This window comes from Sciurus carolinensis, chromosome 1, assembly GCF_902686445.1.
Source record: "Sciurus carolinensis chromosome 1, mSciCar1.2, whole genome shotgun sequence".
Taxonomy (NCBI): Eukaryota; Metazoa; Chordata; class Mammalia; order Rodentia; family Sciuridae; genus Sciurus; species Sciurus carolinensis.
Window position 1 is genome coordinate 159,055,881 of NC_062213.1, and position 16,287 is coordinate 159,072,167.

General features: G+C 42.2%; 1 protein-coding gene across 1 annotated transcript in view; it reads right to left on the bottom strand.

Annotated features, from left to right (window-relative positions):
- Positions 1 to 16,287, bottom strand: part of Patj (PATJ crumbs cell polarity complex component) — a 357,561-nt gene that overhangs the window by 21,146 nt on the left and 320,128 nt on the right. Inside the window, 10 exon segments of the mRNA XM_047564312.1 lie at positions 1,428 to 1,532; positions 2,283 to 2,405; positions 5,947 to 5,984; positions 7,403 to 7,517; positions 12,018 to 12,035; positions 12,037 to 12,073; positions 12,075 to 12,116; positions 12,457 to 12,590; position 15,577; positions 16,037 to 16,230. Coding sequence (XP_047420268.1) covers positions 1,428 to 1,532; positions 2,283 to 2,405; positions 5,947 to 5,984; positions 7,403 to 7,517; positions 12,018 to 12,035; positions 12,037 to 12,073; positions 12,075 to 12,116; positions 12,457 to 12,590; position 15,577; positions 16,037 to 16,230 — 807 coding nt within the window.

Here is a 16,287-nt window from a genome sequence, read left to right on the forward strand (position 1 = left end):
TAAAATTTAGCTAATGTTATACTTTTAAACTGTGTCTTTTGGGGTGGGTACTGGGATTGAATCCCCCAGGACCTAGCAGGTGCTTTACCACTCAACTACACCCCAGACTCAAATTGTGTTTTCTTATTTCTTTGTGGACAAGGTGGAGCCGAACAAATTATACCAGTGTGTGAAAATACCAACAATGCCAGATTTTGCTGAGAGAATGACTTGTCATAGTTCCCATAGGAGGTGATGTTCTCTTAAGTTCAGTGGGACTGACAGCTCTGAAGCTCAGGCACTGCACTTATGATGAGTGCCTCTAGGGGTCAGTATAACTTGAAGGACCAGCCAGTACAGCAAGCAAGCAAAGGGTTCTGGACCGGTGGAGGGAGGACTGCAAGGCAGCTACACGCCTAAGTTTCCACAGAAAGTGAGGACGGCAACAAGCAGTCAGGGGCAAGCAGAATCTAGACCTGTCCACGCAGCGTTTTGGTCTGCATTCAACAGAAACTTGGGGGCCCAAATAATAATGTTGGGCCTATCACATGAATTCACCTGAAACCAGTGACAGTATTTTCCTAATTTCTTTCATACACCCTAAAGCCATTTGCCATTTTTAACTCCTGCACTTTGGGCCTATATCACTCAGATGTCAAAGTTAAGGACTACAAATTGGTTCTCCTAAATGAGATGGGTTTTCAATTCAAGCTTTTTATTTCAAGGCTAGAATTATCTGAGTGGCTGGCCATGGGTTTTACTCTTTTTACCAATAAACCTTTTTATACTACCTCTGCAGAATTATGGTGATTATAATCCTATATTTTCGAGGATGCTCACTAATGAAACTCACTGACAGTGTGCTGCCTCCAGACAGCTGAAATAGAAGCGGAGGTAATTAACAGCGCACTTTGCTTTTACTTCCTGGTATATTTCTCTGTGCCTCTGGACAATACTCGTGGGGACCACAGCTGATCAATAACTGTCCGCCATAATTGATGACCACCAAGAGCTCACCCGCGTTGGCGACCATGTATGCTACTGGAAAGGCAGTATTGTATTCTTCTCGTCCTCTAACAGGACAGGAGGAGGCAGCATTTGGGCAGTCCAGTACAGTCTCTGAACATAAAAAAGGAAATCATTTCCTATTTCTTGCAAACTTTGACTTACAAAAGAACGCTGGAAACTAAAAGCCTTGTTGATTGATCACATGAAGCGGAGAGTCATTCCTCACCCCTTGTTATGCTTTCATATAATCAAGCTCACTGCCTGTATGGGTGGCATTACAGAATTTCTGAATAAAAATAATAACTTCTTGCTTTCAACCTGCATAATTCACAGCAGCAGCCACCCTGCTGGGTGGTGACGCCTACTGCCAGCGACGCTCAATCTTTTCCGCCCGCCACTTATCTGCCTGGCGCAGCTGCGCGTCCCATTGATCGCAGTACCTGCAGGATAATGCGCCCGTAGGCGTTCTTCAGCAGATTAACCACATCGGCATGAGACAGCCCATCCAGAGGTTGCCCATTAATGCTGACAATCCGATCTCCAACCTGGAAATACAAAAGTGGCGGAAAATCACTATCATTAAGAAAAATTAAATTTGAGAAGAATGCTTAAAATTCTTTCTAAGTCATATTTCCCATTTGTGGCTATTGTGAAGATTCTGGGTTTCAACTGTGTGGGCCTGTTAGAGAAGTACGAGGAATTTTTATGGCTTTCCCCAAATATAGACGAATTGGAGAAACAAGAAGGGGGTCAGATTTGATTGCTAAAAGGCACAGTAGGTCACCTTTGTGTTTTGGTAATAGTGGTGTTTCATACATCCATTCGCCAGTAATAGTGGGGTGCACAAATTAACTGTTCAATAAAGCTTTAGTGAGGGAGCCAAATATTTTCTGCTTTATTTTTCTACTTCAGTTAAGATTAAGGCAGAAAAGGCCAAAAAAAAAAAAAAATCATAAAAATGTTGATTCTTTTGGTTGGGGGAAGATTCTAAGGTCAAATCTCTCTGAGCTGAAAACCAATTTTAAGTAGAATGAAGTGCTAAAATGTGTATGGGGAGGTTTGCAAAGGAGCTGCAATTTCTTCTTTTATGGAGAAGCTTTGATACAAACAATAACATTTTTATATGCCCAGGGACCTAATGATTGCAGGTATAAAGTTTCTCTAATGCATTTTGCCCTCAGCATGGGTCTCTGATGGCTTTTGGATTCCGACTTTCAATGAGTACCCGCGGCTGCACCTTCCTGCCCCCACCCATCACATGCTGTCAGCACTTAATCCAGCCCCCTCCTGTTTACTTTAAGCTTCTGTGTGCGAGCCGCCACTCCACTGGCCTGGATCATGGCAATAAATATAGGGATATCTCCTAAGGGACTTCCTTTTCCTCCTGCAATACTGATTCCAAGGGCATCGCTGAGCTCCTAAAAAAGAAAGGAAACAGAATGTTTGAATGTTTAATGAAGAGCCACAACCTGATTGTCCCCAGAATGCTGTTGAACAGACTCCTCCATGATACAGGAGGCCCGGAGAGCCATGTAAGTTAAGCGCGGGGCCTTCGGAGTCTGAGAGACCTACATTTCAGCTCCAGCACTTAGCGGCAGGGTCTTGGGGGAGTTATTCTCTTAGAATTTCCATCTCTACGTATGAAATGGGAAGAATACTATAGCGATGGCGTGAGGTTTAAGTGGAGTGCAGTCTCAGCTTACGGAAAAAGTATATTAAATTGGAGTAAATTAAAAAACCTAAGCTACTGCTCAGTACCAATTCTGAGGCAGCCTTGGCAAGGGTGTCCTCATATGGTGTTTATGATTAAACTGCCACACATATGTTCTTCTGGGTGTGAACAAACACACTTGGCTCCAGAAGAGCTGTGCAGTTGTGTTGAAACAAAGGATCTTAGAGGGCACCGACTGTTGTGACAACAGTTTGGAGACGGAAGCAAAATGTCACCGAAAATGTTCCCCGAGATGGACTCTGGTTAAGGAATTTGACTCTGGTCCTGTTTCCCACATATTTGTACCACAGGTTAATAGTTTACCAACCACTAGAAGAACAAAAGACAAGGTCCTGCTCTGGCCTAGGGGCATACACATCTCTCTTCGGCTCATTACAATCAAGTCTTGTCAGATATGTAAAGAACAACTACCTGCAGCTTCTGAAATGTAAAGTGACCAAATGAATTGTGGTGGTGAAGGAGAACTTGGGGCAATGGCAACACTGCCCTGTTTTCCCTTCTCCTGGCAGCTCTGCCCACGGTCAAGAGGGCAAAAGGTGGGGTGAACTGCTAAAGTTCTCCAGAAACACAACTTTCTGGCCAGAGGAACAAGGAAAAGGATCTTCAGGTGGCTGGAGAGTAAGGCAGCGAAACCAGCACAGAAAGAGCTGGGCGGAGGGGATCCCCAATTCTGCAAACAAACCCACAAAATTTTCAGACTCACTGGGCATGGTGGGGCACACCTGTAACCCCAGCGGCTTGGGAGGCTAAGGCAGGAGGATTGAGAATTCAAAGCCAGCCTCAGCAAAAGTGAGGTGCTAAGCAACAGTGAGACCCTGTCTCTAAATAAAATATAAGATAGGGCTGGGGATGTGGCTCAGTGGGTGAGTATCCCTGAGTTTGATCCCCAGTCCTCCCCACCCCCCCAAAAAAATTTCAGGCTCAATTCTAAGCTATGTAAGTGTGGGACGATCCCAAACAGGCACAGCATGGTTTCTAGAACAGAACTGGGATTTGAACCGCCACCTACAAAAGGTGAGATGGAACTTGCATTCTGTATTTTTGTGGGGTTTGCAGTGCTAAGGACTGAATTCAAGGCTTTGTACATGCTAGGCAACGGCTGAGCCACATCTTGGGGTGGAACATGTATTATAATAGCTAAAACTTCAGCATTCTTTAGCATCCATACAATGGAATAATACTCATGATGTTCAGGATAAAATACCAAATTAGTCAACCTGCAAAGAATAAGAAAAATGTGACCAATTTTCTTCGATGTCCTATAGAATATAAAGGACAGCGGAAAGCAAAATTTATAAGTTTGTTTTATGGGATTCTCAATTTATTAGATGTGTTTAGCATGCTTGAGGCCCTGGGTTTGATCCCTACTATAAAACAAAAATGCAAACAAACAAAAACAATTTATATAGATATAAACGTACGACAAATTTGGCCTTAATGTCAGTGGTGGTGTGGTAGGGATTAGATGGCTGCAAGGCTTCTGCAGTTTAAATATATACACAGATCAAGCTGGGTGCAGAGGCGAGCGCCTATAATTCCAGGGACTTGGGAGGTTGAGATAGGAGGATGGCAAGTTGGAGTCCAACCTCATCAATTTGGTGAGATCCTGTCTCAAAATAAAATATAAAAAGGGCTGGGGGAGTGGCTCAGTGGTCAAGTGCTTGCCTTGCATGCACAAGGACCTGGGTTTAATCCCCAGCACCAAAAGCAAACAAAAATTCACCAAACCAAACCAAACCAAGCCCTTATATCTTATGTATTATAAATTCTTTGTTATTAATATCAGTACTGCCATGTCACACCTGTAATTCAGGATGATGGCACTGCTCCGCTCTCCAGTCACAGGCAGCTTAAATCCTGTTATCAAACAGCATCTGTGTGTAACTTCTACTTCCTGAATGTGTCAAGAGTCAACCCTTGTGTACAAAATGGTAAGATGCATTTTGTATGATATATGCTTGGAAAACGTGTGGGAGAACAGGGGTGGTGTGAGTAGGCCTTATTAGGGAAGCCTGTAAAAACAAGACGTTGAAGCTACAAAGGAAATACGAACTGTTTTAAAAGTCTTGGAATGAGGAGAAATTTATGGAATAATTTGGGGTTAACTCCATTGTGATGTTTCCTTAATTTATCCATGATTATGTGCTTGTTGGTACATTTAACTTCCCCATGATAGGATCATCTGAGGTGCTGCTCTGGTGACAACATACTGGGAACCAACAAGACTGACTGAGTTCAGTGGGATCAGTAATAACCCAGGCCACTCGTGGGCATTCATGAGGAACTGGTACTACTCTAAGTGTGCCATGTGCATGACCTCATTTAGTCCACACAAGTACGTTAGCATTTGAGGGAAGTTAGTGCTACCACCCCCGTTTTTTAGATGAGGAAGTTAAAGTTGATCACACAACTAATGCTACGGACTAAACTGTATCCCTCTAAGACTCATATTTTGATGCCCCAAGTAACAGTGCCCCCAAATGTCAGTGTATTTTGAGAGAAGGTCTTTAAAATGAGACAGCTGGGTGGGTCCTAGCCCTTATGAGGCTGCTTACTCCATGGTCCCTTTGTCAGAAGAGAGGTTAGGAAAGACATGGGGGTAATGAGACAGAGAGGCCACCACAAGAAGGCTCGGGAAAAACCAAGGATGCTGGCACCTTGATCTTAGACCTTTAGCATCCAGAACCGTGAGAAAATAAATTTCTGTTGTTGAAGACACCCAGCTTGTGGTATTGTTATAGCAGCCCCCAGAAATAAATACAGGCAAATGAATAAATGTCACGCCCTCAAACAGAGCTATGAGTGAATCCAGAGAGCAGAGCCATTTTGGATATGAGGTTGATTACTAAGAGTATAACACAGTCAAAAATTTTAATTACTTCTTGACCCCCAATTTATGGTCAGAGTGATCAAAATAGAACACTACTTTCTATTATTCTAGATATCACATGAGTTGAAAATCAGGGTGTGACAAATTTATAAAACTGAAATGCACCTTATGCAATCTTCTCAAAAGGGCAATTTAGCAACACATTAAAAACCCTGAAGTAGCAAGCATGACTTTTTCTTTTAGTGATGCTAGGGACTGAATCCTTGTGCATGCTAGGCAAGTGCTCTAACATTGAGCCACACCCCCCAATCCCTAAGCATGGCTTTTGATCCAAGAGAGTTACATCTAGGAACCAATCCTGAGGAGATTATTAAAAATGCCAAAATAAATGACTTACTCTTATTATCTCAACAGTCCTTGGTCCCATATCTGTGCCTATAAATAAAGAAACAAGACCATTAACGTTTTTAAAATTCAGAGATAATACATCTAGGATATAATAGCATCCCATGAAAATGGCATGATTTTCTCGTCCTTTTGAGAGAGGATGCTGCAGCCTGCAGGCTCCGCACCACTTCTCCACGTCAGCCTGCCAGCCAGCCTGCAGGGCTCTGTCCTTTGTTTAAAGAAGTGCTCTCTGTTTGAGAGAGATGTGGCCATCATCTTTTGGTCTGACAAATCTGAGGAACTGCAGCAGTGCTGGCTGAGACATGTGATTTGGTGCTGGGAGGTGAGCCACGGGTGCTCTGTGCTACCCTGTTCTGCCCTAATCAAAGCTAGCCCTCCACCCAGTCAGAAACTTACCAAGATCCTCGAGTCGGCCCTGGCCCAAAGGAGTAATGCATCCTCCTTTGCCCCTCCCCACGTACTGGGGATTGAATCCCAGGCCACGCTACCACTGAGCCACATCCCCTGCCCTTTTTGAGACAGGATCTCACTAAGTTGGCTTTAAACTTGTGACCCAGCTGCTTCAGCTTCCCAAACTGCAGGCATTAGGGGCAAGCACCACTGTGCTCAGTTGGGCATGTATACTTCTGACCTCCCTCTAGTGACCTGTAACTTATTAACGTTCACTTTGTAAAGAGCTGCACATTCTGCTGGGCGCGGTGGCACATGCCTTAATCTCAGTGGCTTGGGAGGATTGAGAGTTCAAAGCCAGCCTCAGCAAAAGTGAGGCACAAACTAGGTGAGACCTGTCTCTAAAGAAAATACAAAATAGGGCAGGGGATGTGGCTCAGTGGCTAGTGCCCTTAAGTAAGTTCAATCCCCAGTACTCCGCCACTCACCCCCCCCCAAAAAAAAGAGCTGTACATTCTTCCTCTTTCTTAAAGTATGAGGGATTGAACCCAGGGTCTCATGGATGGTAGGCAAGCACCCACCATTCAGCTGTAACTCCAGCCCAATAGCTGTGCTTTCTGACGCACTTCAGTTCTGCTTTTGTTGTTCATGTGATCTGTGCCCCGCTCCCCTTTTGGTACCGGGGATTGAATTCAGGTGCGCTTGACCACTGGGTCATTTCTCCAGCCCTTTTGATATTTTCTTTAGAGACAGGGTCTCACTGAGTTGCTTAGCAACTTGCTGTTGCTGAAGCTGGCTTTGAACTCACAAGCCTCCTGCCTCAGCCTCCTGAGCCACTGGGATTACAGGCGTGCATCACTGAGCCTGACTGATCTGCGTACTCTTAAGGGCACACTCCAAACAGGAATCTTTAGGGCTCTCCTCCCTCTAGAATAGGTCTTTCTGAAAGCTTGTGGCTTAGGTGACCATGCTCAAGGTTTCAACATTTAAAGACCAGATATTTTAAAAAAATTGAGTAAGAGGAAGCTTTGGCTGGGGGTGTGTTCATGTGATACCTGAACTTTTCTGGGAAGGATCTGAAGTTCTTTTTGTTCCCACCAGGTTCTGTATGCCAGCGATGACAGGGGCCAAGGACGGCCGACAGCTGCTGTGTGTGCTGTGTGGATCCCCCTGAAAAGGAGACCCAGTGGTCACCGAGTGAAGACGCTGACCTGGCTCTGACAATGCATGCTTATCATCAGTGTGCCCGCTGCTGAAGTCACCACAGCCATGGAACGTAAGGTTCTGAAGAGGCCAAGAAAGACAACTAAAATAATCATACCCAACCTCTCACCACCGAAACCCAGCCCGTCTGAACCTTCCTCCATTCCCTGTGCTTGTAAATGTGATAGCAACCAGTAAGGGAGAAAACCTGCTGTCAGTTGAGCTCCTCTTGTTCCACGTAAAATCAAAAACACTTTCCTAGGCTGCCACGCAGTGTTATAATGGCCAACTAATGTGCCATTTGTGGCTACAGTCATCAGGCATTCTCAGATTACCCAAACTGTCTTGTTTATTTTGCTAAAATAAGTATGATAAAAATCTCAATTAACAAATACTTGACCACATGGAGCCCTTGATTTTAGGAGAAAGCAGCAAATACAAAGGGAAAAAGGTTTACTTTAGGGACATATTACTTTTTTCTCAAAAAATTTCCTAGAGTCAATAATTAATCCAATTTGCCACAGCTCTGTTTCCTGAATTTTTATTCATTTAAATGAATATTTGAGGTCTACAATGTATAGCCATTTATGGCTAGAGCCTATTAATAAAAATTCAATACACAGTGAAGACCCTCTCTAATATAAACAATTTCATTAATAATGAATATTTTTCCTACCAAATTATCAAAACCTTTCTAAGTGCAGTGAAATTTTAAGCAATTGACAAATTTTAATTTGAACCATTTCTTTAACTGTGGTACAAGTTGTTTACTATCTTTTTTTTTTTTTTTTTTTTTTAGTGCTGGGGATCGAACCCAGGGCCTTGTACTTGTGAGACAAGTACTCTACCAACTGAGCTATCTCCCCAGCCCTTTTTAATATTTTAACATTTCTTAAGTATTAAAAATTTCAAATTCACAGAAAATTTGGAAGAGTTATAGATATTCATATACATTCTACCTAGATTTCATAATTAAAAATTTGCTATATTCCTCCCAACATTCCCTTTTGAGACAGGGTCTCGCTTAGTTGTCTAGTCATCCAGGCTACTGCACCAGCTATATTTCTTTATTTCACATCATCTATTCATTAGTCTACTCTTATGTCATCAGTGACTCATCTATTTTTAAAATTCTTTTCAATGTAAGTTGTAGCTATCAGCACACTTGAGGATAGATACATTAAGGAAGTACAGCACATTGTAACTTTTGTCTAAAAACAATCCTCAGAATAATGTATTTGCCAAGGTCTTTATTAACATGGACTTTGTCTGGCTGTGTTCCCTCAGTCACATGAGGAAAGTATTTCTTAAGGTTTTCTCTTTTCTTTTCTTTTCTTTTTTTTTTTGGCACAAAAGTGGTACTTGATGAGGACCCGGGATAACAGAGTCCTGGAGGAATGCACGTAGAATGTCAGAGACATGACTTTTTGACATCTTATACTGTGTGCCTGGTGTAAGGGTTAATTATACACTTCACACAATTCTAGTTTAATTCACCAAAGGTTCAGACTCTTGAAGTGTAAGGTTTGGGTCAGTTCACTTGGTACCGACTGGTTAAAAGCATGGACAACATGACATGGATTACACAGGACAGATATATAAAGACCAGTTTTACTTCTAAAATATAACCATCAGTTTCTTATTCAATTGGCATCAGCTTGTTAATTTTAAATTTAGCTTTTTTACTGTTTTTATTGTATATAGGTATATATAAAACATATATTAATCCACTCTTTTCTGAGATTTTAATTTAAATCTTAATGTATTTCTCTCTTCTACACTACCACCTTCCCTCCTTTACTTAAAATCTTGTTTCTTCCCTCCCCCATCTCTTTGGGGTGGGTGGGTAGTTAGTGGGAGCTGAATCCAAGAAGCTACACTCCAAGCTCATTTTTATTTTAACTTTGAGTCACACTAAGTGGCAGAGGTTGGCCTTGAATTTGTGATCATCCTGCCTAAGCCTCCCAAATTGCTGGAATTACAGATATGTGCCACTGTCCCTGGCAAAATCTTGTTTCTTTGTTCCCTTTATTCTAAAGATTTTCTTTTCTTTTCTTTTCTTTTTTTTTTTTTTTTTTTTTTTTGGGTACTGGGGATCGAACCCAGGGCCTTGTGCTTACAAGGCAAGCACTCTACCAACCGAGCTATCTCCCCAGCCCCAAGATTTTTCTTAATACACACTTTCCTCTGCAGAGTTGAGATACTTCTTCCTGGTTGGCAGAAAACCGCATATTTAAAGGGTTTTTGGTGGCCCCCAAAGCTCCAAGTTCTCTCCTGAGAATCCCACTCTCTATGGATCAAATCAATGAGTTATGGGGTTATAATTCTCTTTAACCCTCAAGAGGTGGCATCTCTCTACCTTATAATTGCTTAGAAGGAAATCTGTGCCCCTGGAAGGTCCTGACCACTTTCAATAGGACTGAAGTGGAAATGTTCGGGAATGGAATTCTCTTTTTCTCCATCAGGGTCAGATGATGGAAAACACTTGCTGTACATAGTCAAGTACAATCCACCAAATACGATGGATTCTCATATATTTCAGTCATAATTTTAAGGACAAGTTGATGACAAAATACACTTTTAAAGACACTGAATTAAACTTCTATTCTCCAAACCAAAAATTCTGTGCAAGAAGGTTAGGGAGAAGCATTTGAGGGCTGGGATATAGCTCAGTGGGAGAGTGCTGGCGTAGCATAGAAAGGCCTGGGTTTAATCCCTAGGACTACTGCCTCCTTTCCCTCAAAAAAAGAAAAAACTGTATTTGATTGGTCCCGGTTTTCAAATCTGATAACTCCTACATATGTGTGTGTTTTGACATTTAATGAGTACCCTTTTTTTTTTTTTTTTTTTGGTACCAGGAATGAACTCAGGGACACTTAACCACTGAGCCACATCCCCAGCCCTTTTTTATTTTTTATTTTGAGACAGGGGTCTTATTAAAGTGCTTTGGGGCCTCACAAAGTTCCTGAGCTAACTCCAAACTCGAACTTGCAATCCTCCTGCCTCAGCCTCCCGAGTCTCTGGGATTATGGGAGTGGTGCCACCACGCCTGTCAATGATTACCTTCTAAGTTTGTGAGCTCTGTATTTAAGCTGATTGAACCTTATCAATCATGATGATGCTCAAACATATTCCTCAGGAAAGTCAGAAATCTAGCTCTTCCTACCATCCCAGCTGACATTCCAAACTTCTCTTAAACACACAACCTCCTCTTACCTCAGTGGGCCGTTTGCATACCTACTCCCTCTCTAGGATGATTCTGCTTTTTCCTCAAAACTCCTTTAGCAGTGATACCTAGTAGAGGCCCTCTGTGTAGCTTGCTCTCATACTCTGGCAAGAAAAAAAAAAATCTCATTTCCAGAGTGGTTCCTTCTGCATTCTGGTCTCCTGTGCACAATGAGGCCTTGATGAAATCATTCAGCAAACATGAGCCTTCCATTCAGGAAGAGCTTGCATCCTCAGTGCCCACTGTCTGCACAGGTCTGGTCAGAACCATCACCAACTAGTCCACTCATGAATTCCACAGTAGCACCATGTCTTTCTCTTCCTGTATTTGCTGCCTATTATGTATGCCAGAAATGACAGGTCGGCCTGTTTGTGATCCTATCTAAACAATGATATTTTTCCATGTCCATTTTGGGACAGCAATGAACTTAGCTAATATCCTTCTGGAAAGCACCTGTGTGCTAACAAAATCAGAGCATCTTCTGAACCGATGTCTGAGAGAGACTTTGTGTCAAAGGTTACCAGCGAGGAGACTAAAAGCTGTGCTTTTAAACTTCAAAACAAAGACCTGTCCGTAAGGAGACCAAGGGCACACATGCAAAATTTCTATAGCTTAATGGACTAAACATACAGTCTGCAATCTTGATTGTGTCAGTCATTATACAGAAAAGATACAGTGAAATATACTTGTTAAAAAAAAAAAAGTGGCACTTACATCAGCCTTGCACACAAACATAAGATGTTTGCTAACCCACAAAATATCACCCACTAAGGACTCCCTCCCTCAGGAGAAACCCCCACACTTCGTTCTCCTAGGACTAACGCCATTAATTGCCCTCAGCATGTGTGAGGGCTATTCACAAGTTAACTTATAGCAATATTTAATTGAATGAATAGAACAATGTTGTGCTAATGAGGGTCAAATTGCCACCAGATTGTTGCCTCTATTTTTTTTTTTTTTTAAATAAACACAGCTGTGTGTATAGGCAATATATAACTAATAGAGGGAGAGGAAGGGTTCTAAGAAAAACATTTGCAGGCAATTAAGGAGAGAAAATCTAGGGATTAATGAATTTCCATCCCACCTTTCATTTTATTTCAAACACATGAAAAACACACTGAACTTGGCATTGTGAATATGCTGAACATTAGACATTATTTCTAACAATCATTTGTGAATGAGTAACTTTCTCCCAATGGGAGCAGGAGAGGGAGGCAGTTTGCTGAAGAAGCCATGACCACCTGACTGTTGGGCGATGTCCTTCCTCGAGGAGGCCCAGGAACCGGCCCGAGTCTTCCATCTCGAGCTGCACAAGCCCCTGTGCACACTTGGGAAGACAATAACAGAACAGAAATGAAAAGCAGTAGCATTCAGGTTCTCAAACACCAGAGCAGAACCTCTACATGTCTCTGCAGCTGGAGTCATGAAAGAGTTGTGAGGGCAACATACAACAGAGACGCAGGTCACCCAAAAGCCCAGCGGAGTGACAGATTCAGACACGTGGCATTCACATCAGGGGCTTCCTACATGCACTGAAAGCACCAGCTTCTAATTCACCTCTCTTCTCTTCTTTCTCCCTTCTGATGAAAGTACTAGTGAACAGAGAAATCATTCAGAAAATGAAGTGAAGAGGACAGAAAAAATCAGGCACAGCAGCCCAGGGACTCACCTTCAGACAGTGCCACGGTCTCCTGGGAGGCATTTCTCATGTCCTCCCCGTTCACAGATAAGATCTGATCTCCCTGGATCAACCTCCCATCCAGGTCTGCGGCTCCACCTTTCACGATGTCAGAAATAAACACTCCGCTTCCATTCTGTTAATACCATAAAGTGGTGGGGTTATAGGCAAACCTAATATTTCTTAATAAAAATTTGAGATTGTTAACTTTCTGTATAGATGCACTAAATCCTAAAACTTGGAAAGAAAGGCCCTATAACACAATCAAAGTCAATACTTCCACTTAATTCCCAAATAATGAACGGCATCCTTAGTTCATGCTAATTTATTCTGTATATTCATTTTTATTGGTCCAAGGGCATAATTTTTGCAAGATGAAAATTTTAGTGAACTGAGGGCCTGGGGTTGTGTGGCTTCAGTGGTAGAGCACATTGCCTACACATGTGAGGCACTGGGTTCGATTCGCTGCACTGCATATAAATAATAAAATAAAGATCCATTGACAATTAAAAAATATTTTTTAAAAAAGTCTATCAACATCTAAATAAATAATTAAAAAATTTTAATGGAGTGAAATAGAAATTTACCCTTAAAAGGGGTGAAGTTAAGCACTCCTAAAATGAACAGGTTATTTCCCTAGAGATCAGCCAACATTTGATCTATTCTATTTGATCATGTTTCTAGTCTTTCTCACACTTTTCTTGCCTTTATTATTTTTAAAGTATTAATAACATGTATTTGATGAACACATAAATTTATCTATCAAAATTCCAAAGGTTAAAAAGTATATACCTTGCAAAATTTCCCTCTCACCTCTATTACAAAGTTCCTTTCTCAGAGGCAACCCACCTTACCTGTTTCTTGGATAGGTAAAAGAAATATTTTGTTTACACATAGCAAAATGTCCACGCATAGTACATGAGGGTATGTGAGTGACCATACACAGATTTCTCTTTTCTTTCACTTATACACATTGGCAATTGATTCTCTCTCTCTCTCCTCTCTTTTTTTGGGGGGGGTGCTGAAGATTAAACCCAGGGCCTCACTCTGCTTTACCACTGATCTACAACCCCATCCAACTGATCTTTATTAGCACTTGGAGCTTCTCCTCATTGTTTTGAGGCTCCATACTATTCTGTCGGTGTTTCCATAATGGACAAATGGGTTATTTCCATTCTTAGCTACTGCAAACAATGTGCAATAAACATCTGCGAGCTTATCTTTAAGACAGATTCCAAGGCATGAAATTGGTTAGTCAAAGGGAACTGTGAATTTTGAGAGATCTGAATCAGACAAGTTGTTTGTGCTAAGGAATGTAAATCTCCTTACAAAATCAACCTGAACGGTGATGCTTGTGTGAAGATTATTTCACCAATCCACCACATGATAATAAAGCTAAAGTCATTACCCAAGTGGAATCTCCCCAGGTCTGTGTATGTCTCAGGATAAGAAAACAAAACCTTCCAATATTTCTCTGTCAGTTACTCTGCAACCACACGTGCACTGCTTGTTTAGAAATGGAAGAGATTAAACTTTTTGTTTTGAAATGCATTTTCAGAGTGATGGTTTTAGGGTGCTGATGTGAAAAATGGTAACATGACAGTGCAGTACTCAAAAATGGGAAATAGCTGGTGCAGTACCTGTAACCCTGCAACTTGGGAGGCTGAGAAAGGACAGTCACAAGGTCAAAAGCCGGCCTCAGCAACTTAGCAAGACCTCATCTCAAAACAAAAAACAATAAAACCATACAATATACAAAGGACTGGAGATGTGGCTCAGTGGTTGTGTCCCTCAGGGTTCGATCCCTGGTACACAAAAAAAAAAAGTGTGTTGGGGGAGCTAATACAGCTTGGACTGCTGGGAAAAGGCACTAGAGTCACCAGAGGTCTGCAAGGGCACATGCCATGATATCTATACGATGGACTTAATTCTTCCTATGAAGATGGTCAAGCCAATCTAAGGCATACTAGCATATCACCTGGAAAGTCTTGTAGGCTGGTGGGAAAATATACACTAAATACCTAAACCAGTAAACCATGGAAGCTAGCATGACAGTTTCATGACATTACTTTCCTTTTCAATTCAGTGCAAGAGGAACCTACTAATGTCATCCTGGAATAATTTATTCTAGTTCTTATCACATTGCTAAGCAGTACAAACTTAGAGCAACCTAGCCACCAGGATCCATCTGTATATTTGGTACAGACTATTATTTCCTTTCTTTCCCCTTTCTTCCTCCTGCCTTCCTACCCTTCTTTCTTTTTTTTTGCCCGGGGGGTGGGGGGGGTAACCAGGGATTGAACTCAGGAGCACTCAAAAACTCAGCCACATCCCCAGCCCTATTTTTGTATTTTATTTAGAAACAGGGTCTACACTGAGTTGCTTAGCACATCACTTTTTCTGAGGCTGGCTTTGAACTCATGATCTTGCTGTCTCAGTCTCCCGAGCTGCTGGGATTACAGGCATGAGGCACCACAACTGGTTCTTCCTATCTTTCATTTTTTTTTGGGGGGGGGTGCTGGGGATCGAATCCAGGGCCTTGTGCTTGCAAGGCAAGCACTCTAACGACTGAGCTATATCCCCAGCCCCCCTATCTTTCTTTGTTTTTTTTTTTTTTTTTTTTTTTTTTTTTTTTTGCGGTGCTGGGGATGAACCCAGGACTTTGTGTTTGCAAGGCAAGCAGTCTACCAACTGAGCTATCTTCCCAGCCCCCCCCCCATCTTTCTTAATGGCCCTAGGGATTGCTCTCTACCTGTCTCTAGCTCTTTTTATTTTAAGACATGGACAATTGTTGAGGTTGACCTCCAACTTGTGATTCTCCTCCCATAACCTTGAAAGTAGCTAGGATGACAGGTGTGAGTCATTACATTTGGTGACACCTTTCTGAAAAGAAAACTACTGTCATGAAAAATCTGTTTGCCACTCAACTATGTCTACTCAACCAGTTTAACATGGTATGAAATTATCATGATGCTCCATGCCAGGTCAATTTTCTTAACCTAACATTATGTGAATCTACCTCTTAACATGAGTTGTTTCCTGGATATAGTTGTATTAACTACTCTTTGCAAGCCCCAGACCGAGGCATGCCAAGTTGAAAGGACCTTGTTAGGTGTTTTTACTCTAGAAGGAAATAGAACAGATTGGGATGATTGGGTTTAGAGTTCTGTCTTGATATGTTGAATTTTTTTTTTTTTTTTTTTTTGGTAAGATGTTGCTTGGAGATATGACCTATGATGTTTGCATAGTTATAAGTATTTTAGTTTTCTTTTACTTTTTTGGTATTGGGGATTGAACCAGGGATGCTCTACCATTAAATTACATTCCCAGCCCTTTTCATTTTTCATTTTGACACAAGGTCTTGCTATGTTGCCTCGTCCAGCCTGGAACTTGTGATCCTCCTGCCTTGGCCTCCTGCGTCACTGGGATTATACGCATGGGCCACTATGCCTGGCTACTCGTATCGGAGTTGTAGAAATCCATGATTACTTTACATTGGGCTTTGGCTTTCAGTGTTCACAGGCATTAGTTCCAGAGCTGTGAAGGGAAAAGGCCAGTGCTGACCTGCAGAGCAGTCCTTACCGTTTCCCAACGATGCTCAGGCCCAGTCCTCGGCCGGCCTTCTTCTGCAGATCCACAGGGAAGACCTCCAAGTTCTCCTCGTCCCTATAGTGCGCCTCGTCTCGGTACACCACCAGTCGCACCTTCTGGGGGGTCTGCCTCAGGGCTGTGATGGCTTCCTCGTGGCTGGAGGTCCTCAGGTCAATCCCATTAACCTGTAACCATGGGCATCCTGTGGTGGCTGCTGACAGCAGAGGCCCCTCTGCCTGCAG